The sequence below is a fragment of the Ranitomeya variabilis genome, chromosome 4 (assembly GCF_051348905.1).
Source record: "Ranitomeya variabilis isolate aRanVar5 chromosome 4, aRanVar5.hap1, whole genome shotgun sequence".
Lineage (NCBI taxonomy): Eukaryota > Metazoa > Chordata > Amphibia > Anura > Dendrobatidae > Ranitomeya > Ranitomeya variabilis.
In genome coordinates, this window is record NC_135235.1 from 735,963,469 (window position 1) to 735,976,741 (window position 13,273).

At 44.9% G+C, this 13,273-nt stretch overlaps 1 protein-coding gene across 2 annotated transcripts in view; it reads right to left on the reverse strand.

The window, feature by feature from the left end:
• Nucleotides 1–289: 289 nt before the first annotated feature.
• The window catches only part of LOC143767990 (uncharacterized), a 51,999-nt gene continuing 39,015 nt past the window's right edge, over nucleotides 290–13,273 (reverse strand). Inside the window, exons 7-8 of one of the 2 annotated variants that reach the window (XM_077256593.1) lie at nucleotides 972–2,283; nucleotides 290–894 (exon numbers count right to left, since the gene is read on the reverse strand). In XM_077256593.1, the coding sequence (XP_077112708.1) occupies nucleotides 852–894; nucleotides 972–2,283 (1,355 nt within the window). In that variant the 3' untranslated portion in view covers nucleotides 290–851. Of the gene's footprint in view, nucleotides 2,284–13,273 lie in introns of both variants that reach the window. The other variant, XM_077256591.1, reaches the window with a different exon arrangement.

Here is a 13,273-nt window from a genome sequence, read left to right on the forward strand (position 1 = left end):
TATTTTTATATATTGATAGAGCAGGCGATTCTGAATGCAGTGATCCCAAATATGTGTATATTTGTTTTTTTATTTTTGAATGGGGCAAAAGGGGTGATTTGAACTTTTATATTTTTTATTTTATTTTTAAAAACAGGCTGCAGCCCTGCTCTGTGTAGCAGATATGCTCACCTGCCATGAGTGCCGACCGCTGGGCGATGCTCATAGCTGTATGGCTATGACAACCACAGGAGTCTCATGCCAACCCATTGGCGACCCACGGTCATGTGGGAGGACTATCCTTCATTGGACGTTAAGGGGTTAAAATAAAAATATTTATATAGTCACCTCCCGTGCTGGATTGGCTTCTCCCCTATGTGGATTCTATGATGTGGAAAACGTTTTGTGAAGAAATTACAACTTGTTAAACATTATGAACAGGAAAAGGCTTCTGCCCTGTGTGGGTTCTCTGGTGTTTATCAAGATCAGATTTCCAGATAAAACATTTCCCACATTTTGAACATTTAGGCTGTGTTCACACGTTGCAGATTATTCGCGTTTTTTTCCCTATGAAAACGCTATAAAACTGCTAATAATCTGCATATAATATGCATCCCATCTTTTTTAATGAATTCCGCACTTTTTGTACACATGAAGCGTTTTTTTCCACGTTAAAAACGCATCGCGGCAAAAAAAACGCAGCATGTTCATTAATTTTGTGGATTTTTCGCAGATTTCCCACTATATAATGCATTGGGAAATGTCCGGAAAAATCCGCCAAAAAAAAACGCACCAAAAAAGCGTCAAAACCGAGGTAAAAACGCGCAAAAAACGCATGCAGAATTCTTGCAGAAAATCTCAGGAAATTTCTGCTAGAATTCCTGAACGTGTGCACATAGCCTCAAAAGGCTTCTCCTGTGTGAATTCTCTGGTGTCTAACAAGGAGATATTTCTCTCCAAAACATTTTCCACATTCTGAACAGGAAAAAGGCTTCTCCCCTGTGTGGAGTCTCTGGTGTCTAACAAGATCTGATTTCGTCACAAAACATTTTCCACATTCTGAACAGAAAAAAGGCTTCTCCCCTGTGTGGGTTTTCTGGTGTTTATAAAGATCAGATTTCCGGATAAAACATTTCCCACACTCTGAACAGGAAAAAGGCTTCTGCCCTGTGTGAATTCTCTGGTGCCTAAGCACATGTGATTTCCGGATAAAACATTTCCCACATTCTGAACAGGAAAAAGGCTTCTCCCTTGTGTGGAGTTTCTGGTGTCTGACAAGATCTGAATTAGTCACAAAACATTTTCCACATTCTGAACAGAAAAAAGGCTTCTCCCCTGTGTGAATTCTCTGGTGTCTAACAAGGAGATATTTCTCTCCAAAATATTTTCCACATTCTGAACAGGAAAAAGGCTTCTCCCTTGTGTGGAGTTTCTGGTGTCTGACAAGATCTGAATTAGTCACAAAACATTTTCCACATTCTGAACAGGAAAAAGGCTTCTCCCTTGTGTGGAGTTTCTGGTGTCTGACAAGATCTGAATTAGTCACAAAACATTTTCCACATTCTGAACAGAAAAAAGGCTTCTCCCCTGTGTGAATTCTCTGGTGTCTAACAAGGAGATATTTCTCTCCAAAATATTTTCCACATTCTGAACAGGAAAAAGGCTTCTCCCCTGTGTGAATTCTCTGGTGTCTAACAAGGAGATATTTCTCTCCAAAATATTTTCCACATTCTGAACAGAAAAAAGGCTTCTCTCCTGTGTGAGTTCTATGGTGGCTATCAAGATGCACTTTCTTATTAAAACATTTTCCACATTCTGAACAGAAAAAAGGCTTCTCCCCTGTGTGGAGTCTCTGATGTTCGATAAGATGTTTTTTCTCTACAAAACATCTCTCACATTCTGAACATGAAAAAGGCTTCTCCCCTGTGTGGTATCTCTGGTGGCTATCAAGACCCACTTTATGGATAAAGCATTTCCCACATTCTGAACAGGAAAAGGGCTTTTCTCCTGTGTGGATTCTTTGGTGTCGATCAAGATGTGGTTTCCAGTTAAAATATTTCCCACATTCTGAACATGAAAAAGACTTCCTTGCTTTAGGAGCAGTTTGTTTTTTAATGCCTCTTTTGGGTCTTTGATTTTCCTTAGTAGTCGGTACTGAATCAGTTGACAGATCTTTGCTGTGAAGGGATGATAGTATATCTGGAGTAATGGCATTCACTTCAATTGTATCCTGTGAGATCTCAAGATCATCTGATTTTAAAATTGGTGATGTCAGCTGTCCCTCTGATCTCCTGGTACAGTCATCTGTCAAGAATAAAACCAATTATTTTTCAATAGAATATCCTTGAACTTTATATTTTTGGACATTTCTCCTAAAACTGTCTGTAAAAATGGTAAGTTGATGTATATACTTGAGTACAAAGTATACAAGGATAGGGATGGGGCCGGGCATACAAGGATGGGGCCGGGCATACAAGGATAGGGATGGAGCCGTGCATACAAGGATAGGGATGGGGCCGTGCATACAAGGATAGGGATGGGGCCGTGCATACAAGGATAGGGATGGAGCCGTGCATACAAGGATAGGGATGGAGTCGTGCATACAAGGATAGGGATGGAGCCGTGCATACAAGGATAGGGATGGAGCCGTGCATACAAGGATAGGGATGGAGCCGTGCGTACAAGGATAAAGGATGGAGCCATGCATACAAGGATAGAGGATGGAGCCATACATACAAGGATAGGGATGGGGCAGTGCATACAAGGATAGGGATGGGGCCGTGCATACAAGGATAGGGATGGAGCCATGCATACAAGGATAGGGATGAGGAACCACGCATACAAGGATAGGGATGAGGGGACAATGGGATGAAACTGAAGTGGAGGAGACACAGATTGGATATTAGAAAAAAAAACACCTTTTGACAGTGAGGGTGATCAATGAGTGGAACAGGCTGCCACGAGAGGTGGCGAGTTCTTCTTCAATGGAAGTGTTCAAATAACAATATGACTTTTATAAACCAATCCATCTATATCCACTTTGACAAAGTCAAATCTTCACATCGCTTCTGAGCCTTTCAGTGTGGCCAAATCAAAATTAGGACCCATGTAATTATTATAGTGAGAAGAACTCACTTAATTTATGGTGTGTGTCTCTTGGAGCGCAATCTGGGCACTATGCGGTGAGTAATAAAATGGTATATTCAAAGTTTTCACTCTCCAACATCCACTGCGTGCTAATTTTCGGAAAGTGGCTGTGGAGTCAAAATAGTCACTACTATAGATTAATTCACTGAAGGTTAATGTAGCACCCCAGGAAACCGGTTGCTACAGTGATGTTGCTTTTCTTCCTTCGGGGAAGGTAATGTCATGATCAGAGGCAAGGGGAGTTCTCTTTACCAGGTAAGGCACCCACATGCAACACATTCTGAATCCAGGCCAGGAGGGGGAGCTCAAGACCCGGATTCAGGGGAGCATCCCTCACCTATATGTATCCTGACCTGGAGGAGGAGTTAGGTTAGTTGGAGAGGAACACTGAAGTGGAAGGAAATCTAGGAGAGCCGCAGAGCAGGAGAGAGATTTGATAGCCATGAGGGAGCTGCAGCCTCTGGGAAAGGAGAAAGAACCTGAAGGGTTGGATGTGGAGTACCTGGAGAGGAAAGGAGCAAAGGTGAGGAACAGGGCTCAGAGGGGAACTATGACCGGGCACCCTCAAAGTCGAAGCGCTGGAATCGGGTACCGGGAGCCCGAGGCTTTTGTGGAACGCTAGGACACAGAGCAGAACCGGAGGGCCAGGAACTGTATGTAATTGGCCCACACCTCGCCTGACACGCAGCAGCACCTAAGGAGCCCAGGGCATGATTGAGTCCCTGTAAAACGGTTCGAGCTGCCCGTTGTGCAGGTACCTGTCCCAGGACTGGGGGAAACTGGAGTACACTGTAGGAAACTTCAGGCAGCAGGGAATTCATCTTCAAGAGGAGCTAGAGGAAAGGCTCACGGACCTCACACGGAAAAGGGGACCCTCCATTGCCTCAGAGCTGGCCGGGCCATACCACCACCCATGCCTGGTGCCCTGGACTGTGGCCAGCCAACTGCAGTAAACCAGATAAAGACTTACAACTTGTGTCCTATCTTTATTCACTGGCACATACCATTCACACCTTATGTCTTAGGACCCTGCTTCACCTGTGGGAAGTGTAACATCAGTGTTGCCACAACATCCCCAGAGGACTCCTTTAATGCAGCATCGGTCCCACTATTGACCGAACTCCACAGGTGGCGTCACAACAGACTTTAAACACTTTTCCCTTAAAAGACCGTTCCTCTTTAACGTTGAGGCCCAGGGCCACGGACCGGGTCGCAGCCACCGTGACATTCCACCTCGAGACCGGACCTGGTACAGAGTACCCCACTGCCCTGGGGGCGACTTATTATCATTTCCAAAATGGAGTCACTTTATGAGGTTTTAACTGCTCTGGTTTTCTGCATTTTGTCAAATTAAGGCTTGTGAAAATGGTGTGTACCATAAAGCCTGGAATCCACACCTGCCACCCCTACTTCTGTCACCAGGCATGGCCTCATTCATTCTGCAGGCAGCACTGGGGATGGAAGAGATATCGGAACCAGAAGCTCTGGATGGTGCAGGCTCTGTTCAGCCACTTAGATTAGGGTTGCTGTGAACTGTAGTGCCATCCAGTCAGGCATTATGGGTGTGTGTGCTGTCCATCTGGAGTAATCTGCTTCCTGCATTCGCCAATTGGAAAGCACCCCACCCTACTAAAGCTCAAAGCAAATTGCAGGAAGATACAGCCTTGTTCAGTCCTTTCTGTGCTCAGCTGCTGTGACCCCTTAGTGACTAATCTTGCTTCTTAGGATTTTGTATTTTCTCTACCCTCGTGGATCTGACCCAACTACTTGACTATTCGTCATCCCACCTCACTCCACAGAACAGCAGGTAACACCATGGCCCAAGCCTAGGGATCTCTGTGTAAGAACAGATCCATGTAAAGAATGTGGAGCAAGGCAATCCTTGGGATCTGCAAAGTTGAGTAGATAGTGCCAAGCCTGATTGTGGTAGCCATATTTTGAGCTGCCAGGTAACCAATACATTGTGTCTGGAATCTATTCCAACAAGATATGCATTCAAATAGCTAAATGGCGCTCCTTCCCTTCTTAACCCTGCCATGTGCCCAGACAGTAGTGTACAACCGTATACAGGGTATTGTTGGATTCAAGAGATGTTGGAAAATAATTTGTGAGGTCCATTTGTTTCCTATTATCCTTTGTGAAGAATTCCAAAGTTATCACCACAAAAAGCGACATGTCAGATGTGAAAAATGGGAGTATTTTGGGTAGTAACTACTGTAGTCAAAAACTGACTATGGACAATAACACATCTATCAAAATGTTCAAACTCAGTCTTCATCAGTAAAATATGAGTAGTGGTATCAACTCTCTGGAGTAATTACAGTATGGGGCTCGGTGGCTCTTGGCAATCTAAACTATCGTAAGGGCCAATATTTTCTATCAGATGAGTTTCAAGAAAAAATATTAAACATTTAAAACGAACTTTTTATAATACTGCAGAGCTGGGGCATCTTCAATTTTAGAGCTCGCACATTTGGAAGAGGTAATGGAGACTTAAAAAAAAAAAAAAATACCAGGGAGTTCCAAACTTACAAACTCCCCTAATTGAGGCAGGCTGATCCTACCACAATCAAACTATCAACCAGAATGAACATGTAAAAAAAAAAAAAACGTTTTTTGTTCTATGTTACATCTCCCAAAAAAAAGTATTTACGAGGGGAGAACTCCAACACTAAACTGGAGTTGCACTCATTTATGGTGGACCATTGGAGATACTATGAGTCCTGACCAGAAGAGTAGAGAAAGTATTCGTGCCCCCATTTCAAGAGAGATTGTGCAGTAATCTGAATTCCTTAGGATGGAAAACAATGTAATTTATGACATGGAGTGAATCTATGAAACCAGGACTCTAGTCAACACATCTCCTGCAGGAGGGAATAAATGTATATTACAGCCATCAGCCACGCACAGCTTAGCCCCTTCCCGACCTTTGACGCATACGCTGCGTCATGAAAGTCGGTGCCAATCCGACCTGTGACGCAGCGCATGCGTCATGGAGGGATCGCGCTCCTGCAGATCGGGTGAAAGGGTTAACTCCAATTTCACCCGATCTCCAGGAACAGGGGGAGTGGTGCTTCAGCCCAGGGGGGGTGGCTTCACCCCCTCGTGGCTACGATCGCTCTGATTGGCTGTTGAAAGTGAAACTGCCAATCAGAGCGATTTGTAATATTTCGCCCAAAAAAACGGTGAAATATTACAATCCAGCCATGGCCGATGCTGCAATATCATCGGCCATGGCTGGAAAACCTGATCTGTCCCCCCCCCACACCCACCGATCTCCTCCCCAGTGCTCCGTTACGTGGTCCGCCCTCCTAAGTCCCCCCTCCCTGTGCTCCGGTCCCCCCCCCCCCCGTGCTCCGGTCCCCCCTCCCTGTGCTCCGGTCCCCCCCCCCGTGCTCCGGTCCCCCCCCCCCCCCCGTGATCCGATCACCCCCCTTCATACTTACCGGGCCTCCCGGTGTCCGTCCGGCTTCTCCATGGGCGCTGCCATCTTCCAAAATGGCGGGCGCATGCGCACTGCGCCTGCCGAATCTGCCGGCTGGCAGATTCGTTTCAGATGTATTTTGATCACTGCGATATAGCCTATCACAGTGATCAAAATAAAAAAAAAAATAGTAAATGACCCCCCCTTTATCACCCCCATAGGGACAATAATAAAAATAAATAAAATATATATATTTTTTTTTCTACTAGGGTTAGGGTTAGAACTAGGGTTAGAATTAGGGGTAGGGTTAGGGCATGTGCACACAGTGCGGATTTGGCTGCGAATCCGCAGCGGATTGGCCGCGGATCCGCAGCGGATTAGCCGCGGATCCGCAGCGGATTGGCCGCTGCGAATTCGTAGCAGTTTTCCATCAGGTTTACAGTACCATGTACACCTATGGAAAACCAAATCCACTGTGCCCATGGTGCGGAAAATACCGTGCGGAAACGCTGTGTTGTATTTTCCGCAGCATGTCAATTTTGTGCGGATTCCGCAGCGTTTTACACCTGTTCCTCAATAGGAATCCGCAGGTGAAATCCGCACAAAAAACCACTGGAAATCCGCTGTAAATCCGTAGGTAAAACGCAGTGCCTTTTACCTGCGGATTTTTCAAAAATGGTGCGGAAAAATCTCACACGAATCCGCAAAGTGGGCACATAGCCTTAGGGTTAGGGTTGGAATTAGAGTTAGGGTACCGTCTCCCAGTGGCACTTTGATCGCTACGACGGTACGATCCGTGACGTTCCAGCGATATCCATACGATATCGCTGTGTCTGACACGCAGCAGCGATCAGGGACCCTGCTGAGAATCGTACGTCGTAGCAGATCGTTTGGAACTTTCTTTCGTCGCTGGATCTCCCGCTGTCATCGCTGGATCGTTGTGTGTGACAGCGATCCAGCGATGCGTTCGCTTGTAACCAGGGTAAACATCGGGTTACTAAGCACAGGGCTGCGCTTAGTAACCCGATGTTTACCGTGGTTACCAGCGTAAAAGTAAAAAAAACAAACCGTACATACTCACATTTCGGTGTCCTTCAGGTCCCTTGCCGTCTGCTTCCCGCTCTGACTGTCTGCCGGCCGGAAAGTGAGAGCACAGCACAGCAGTGACGTCACCGCTACGCTCTGCTCTCACTGTACGGCGGCACTCAGTCAGAGCGGGAAGCAGACGGCAAGGGACCTGAAGGACACCGAAATGTGAGTATGTACGGTTTGTTTTTTTTTTACTTTTACGCTGGTAACCACGGTAAACATCGGGTTACTAAGCGCAGCCCTGCGCTTAGTAACCCGATGTTTACCCTGGTTACCCGGGACCTTGGCATCGTTGGTCGCTGGAGAGCGGTCTGTGTGACAGCTCCCCAGCGACCACACAACGACTTTCCAACGATCACGGCCAGGTCGTATCGCTGGTCGTGATCGTTGGTAAATCGTTATGTGAGACGGTACCCTTAGGGTTGGAATTAGGGCTAGGGTTGGAAATAGGGTTAAGATTAGGCTTGTGGTTAGGGTTAAGGATAGGGTTAGGGTTGTGTTGGGGTTACAGTTGTGGGTAGGGTTGGGATTAGGTTTAGGATTAGGGTTGGATTTAGGGTTACGGGTGTGTTGGGGTTAGGGTTGTGGTTAGGGGTGTGTTGGGGTCTGTTGGGGTTAGTGTTGAAGTTAGAATTGAGGGGTTTCCACTGTTTAGGCACATCAGGGGTCTCCAAACGCAACATGGCGACACCGTTGATCCCAGCCAATCTTGCGTTCAAAAAGTCAAATGGTGCGCCCTCCCTTCCAAGCCCTGACGTGCGCCCAAACAGTGGTTTACCAAAGAAAGGCGGGCACCGCACAAAGAATATACAAGCTCCAGGGATCAACCACGTGCATATATAATGTATACACTCAACACAAAAGAAAAGAATATGCACACAGTGGGATCAACCTGATATGATACATTTTATTTTATTATAGAATGACACCTCACTACACATAATGGCAAAACAGGAAGGACCATACATTTAAAAACATCTAAAAACCAGACAGACCTACCCTCAACCCCCCACAAATACAATTAAGGGCCTGTAAATGAAAAAAATGCATGTACACATACCGTAGAGAGCATAACATACAAATGAGCAAATGAGAAACAATAGAAGTATATAAATATTAACTTTCTAATATAGCCAATTGGCGCAATGCCCCTACACAGACAGTTATATAAACAGAACCCTAAACAATAACCCTACCTCCCAGTCCTGTTCCAGGCCTGTGGTGAAAACACAATACCATATGCCAGGTAAATACCTGGTGTAGCCACAGCCTGTCCTAAATCTAACACCCCAGGTCATACATTACCAAGCTAAATGTGAAGTATCTTGCCGCCAAAAAATGACAATGTGTCTAAATCCAAGAATTTGCCTATGGGGCAAGAACACAACACGCTGGTGGAGGTGTATATACCTAAGTGCGGCTGGGGTAGATGAAAAAGTCCAGGACCGGATCCAAAGCAGCATAAAGGAGGAGGGAGGGGGGAGGGGGACAAAGGCCCCACGCGTATCGCTGCTAGAGCGTCTTCGTCAGGGGAAGGTAATGAAGCAGATCCCCCTGACCTGCCTTTTATGTGCAAACAGAAATAGAAGCTGATTAGTATCACCTGTTAGGCCGCTGACGGTGTTTCCATTCTCTCTTTAGTGCGGAGTGTCTGGTGATTAGTTCCGGACCTGCGCACACTCCCCCTGCAAATACACACAGGAGCAATAGTAAAAGAATACTTTTTATATATGTATGTAGATGTTATCATTAGATGTATGTGGTACCAGACTGCCTGTGAAATGAGTGATATCATATAGCATGAGCATACTTGTGGAGGTGTTGGGAATTTGGCCAGAGTTGTAGTAAAATCTCGACAGCTACCCGGTGAAGCGCAACATTAAAATAGATCAGATTCCCTGGTAGTAACTCCCTGTGTTTACACACAGACCCCATGTGTTCCTCGGACCAATCAGATTCGATCTTGCGGAATGGAGTCTGATACAGGGGAGCTGATTGGCTATTGCTCCTGTGTGTATTTGCAGGGGGAGTGTGCGCAGGTCCGGAACTAATCACCAGACACTCCGCACTAAAGAGAGAATGGAAACACCGTCAGCGGCCTAACAGGTGATACTAATCAGCTTCTATTTCTGTTTGCACATAAAAGGCAGGTCAGGGGGATCTGCTTCATTACCTTCCCCTGACGAAGACGCTCTAGCAGCGATACGCGTGGGGCCTTTGTCCCCCTCCCCCCTCCCTCCTCCTTTATGCTGCTTTGGATCCGGTCCTGGACTTTTTCATCTACCCCAGCCGCACTTAGGTATATACACCTCCACCAGCGTGTTGTGTTCTTGCCCCATAGGCAAATTCTTGGATTTAGACACATTGTCATTTTTTGGCGGCAAGATACTTCACATTTAGCTTGGTAATGTATGACCTGGGGTGTTAGATTTAGGACAGGCTGTGGCTACACCAGGTATTTACCTGGCATATGGTATTGTGTTTTCACCACAGGCCTGGAACAGGACTGGGAGGTAGGGTTATTGTTTAGGGTTCTGTTTATATAACTGTCTGTGTAGGGGCATTGCGCCAATTGGCTATATTAGAAAGTTAATATTTATATACTTCTATTGTTTCTCATTTGCTCATTTGTATGTTATGCTCTCTACGGTATGTGTACATGCATTTTTTTCATTTACAGGCCCTTAATTGTATTTGTGGGGGGTTGAGGGTAGGTCTGTCTGGTTTTTAGATGTTTTTAAATGTATGGTCCTTCCTGTTTTGCCATTATGTGTAGTGAGGTGTCATTCTATAATAAAATAAAATGTATCATATCAGGTTGATCCCACTGTGTGCATATTCTTTTCTTTTGTGTTGAGTGCAAACAGTGGTTTACCCCCACATATGGGGTACCAGCATACTCACAACAAACTGGGCAACAAATATTGGGGTCCAATTTCTCCTGCTACCCTTGTGAAAAAAAATTGCTTGCTAAAACATCTTTTTTGAGGACAGAAAAATGATTTTTAATTTTCACGGCTCTGCGTTGTAAACTTCTGTGAAGCACTTGGGGGTTGAACGTGCTCACCACACATCTAGATAAGTTCTTTGGGGGGGGTCTAGTTTCCAAAATGGGGTCACTTATGGGGTGTTTCTACTGTTTAGGCACATCAGGGGCTCTGCAAATGCAACGTGACGCCGCAGACCATTCCATCAAAGTCTGCATTTCAAATGTCACTACTTCCCTTCCGAGCCCTGACGTGCACCCAAACAGTGGTTTACCCCCACATATGAGGTATCAGCGTACTCACAACAAACTGGGCAACAAATATTGGGGTCCAATTTCTCCTGTTACCCTTGTGAAAATAAACAATTGCTTGCTAAAACATCTTTTTTGAGGAAAGAAAAATGATTTTTTATTTTCATGGCTCTGCGTTGTAAACTTCTGTGAAGCACTTGGGGGTTGAACGTGCTCACCACACATCTAGATAAGTTCCTTGGGGGGTCTAGTTTCCAAAATGGGGTCACTTGTGGGGGGTTTCTACTGTTTAGGCACATCAGGGGCTCTGCAAACGTAACATGATTCCCGCAGACCATTCCATCAAAGTCTGCATTCCAAATCGTCACTACTTCCCTTCCGAGCCCCGGCATGTGCCCAAACAGTGGTTTACCCCCACACATGGGGTATCAGCGTACTCAGGAGAAACTGGACAACAACTTTTGGGGTCAAATTTTTCCTGTTACCCTTGGGAAAATTAAAAAATTCTGGGCTAAAAAATCATTTTTGAGGAAAGAAAAATAATTTTTTATTTTCATGGCTCTGCGTTATAAACTTCTGTGAAGCACCTGGGGGTTCAAAGTGCTCACCACACATCTAGATTAGTTCCTTGGGGGGTCTAGTTTCCAAAATGGAGTCACTTGTAGGGGAGCTCCAATGTTTAGGCACACAGGGGCTCTCCAAACGCGACATGGTGTCCACTAACGATTGGAGCTAATTTTCCATTCAAAAAGTCAAATGGTGCGCCTTCCCTTCCGAGCCTTGCCGTGCACCCAAACAGTGGTTTACCCCCACATATGAGGTATCGGCGTACTCAGGAGAAATTGCCCAACAAATTTTAGGATCCATTTTATCCTGTTGCCCATGTGAAAATGAAAAAATTGATGCTAAAAGAAATTGTGTGTGAAAAAAAAGTACTTTTTCATTTTTACGGATTAATTTGTGAAGCACCTGGGGGTTTAAAGTGCTCACTATGCTTCTAGATAAGTTCCTTGGGGGGTCTAGTTTCCAAAATGGGGTCACTTGTGGGGAAGCTCCAATGTTTAGGCACACGGGGGCTCTCCAAACGCGACATGGTGTCCGCTAAAGATTGGAGCCAATTTTTCATTCAAAAAGTCAAATGGCGCTCCTTCCCTTCCGAGCCCTGCCGTGCGCCCAAACAGTGGTTTACCCCCATATATGAGCTATGAGCGTACTCAGGACAAATTGGACAACAACGTTCGTGGTCCAGTTTCTCCTTTTACCCTTGGGAAAATATAAAAATTGTTGCGAAAAGATCATTTTTGTGACTAAAAAGTTAAATGTTCATTTTTTACTTCCATGTTGCTTCTGCTGCTGTGAAACACCTGAAGGGTTAATAAACTTCTTGAATGTGGTTTTGAGCACCTTGAGGGGTGCAGTTTTTAGAATGGTGTCACTTTTGGGTATTTTCAGCCATATAGAACCCTCAAACTGACTTCAAATGTGAGGTGGTCCATAAAAAAAATGGTTTTGTAAATTTTGTTGTAAAAATGAGAAATCACTGGTCAAATTTTAACCCTTATAACTTCCTAGCAAAAAAAAAATTTGTTTCCAAAATTGTGCTGATGTAAAGTAGACATGTGGGAAATGTTATTTATTAACTATTTTGTGTCACATAACTCTCTGGTTTAACAGAATAAATATTCAAAATGTGAAAACTGCAAAATTTTCAAATTTTTCGCCAAATTTCCATTTTTTTCACAAATAAACTCAGAAATTATCGACCTAAATTTACCACTAACATGAAGCCCAATATGTCACGAAAAAACAATCTCAGAACCGCAAGGATCCGTTGAAGCGTTCCTGAGTTATTACCTCATAAAGGGACACTGGTCAGAATTGCAAAAAATGGCAAGATCATTAAGGCCAAAATAGGCTGGGTCATGAAGGGGTTAGAGATATAACATAGCACAGGTGTAATGTTTTTGATCACAATCCTCCTTGAAATTAGTTAGTTTTTAATACAAATTGAAAAGTCAGGATAAAGGGAAACTCTGCTGTTATTGTACAGAAATTCACACTTGGCCTCACTGCACATTCAACGTTGTTGATCATAAAAGTGAAGTTTGGCCAGAAAGACTGGACCTGGTCTTGTAGGGACCATATGAGCACATTCAGCAGCACAGGAGGGAGAGAAGGTAGATTCATCCAATAAGATATTAGGGATCTAGGAAGCCAACAGCATCATTACCCTCCGCTTTCTCTTACAGGCCATCATAACATCTTGTCAGCACATTCTACGTACGTTGTTATTTGGCTTTGAAATCTACAGACCTGGGCAGGTAACGGTCAGTGTGTTCTAATCCCTAGGGGTAGGTGGATCCTGTGTAAGAAGGTGGCGGGGACCCTCGTGTGCC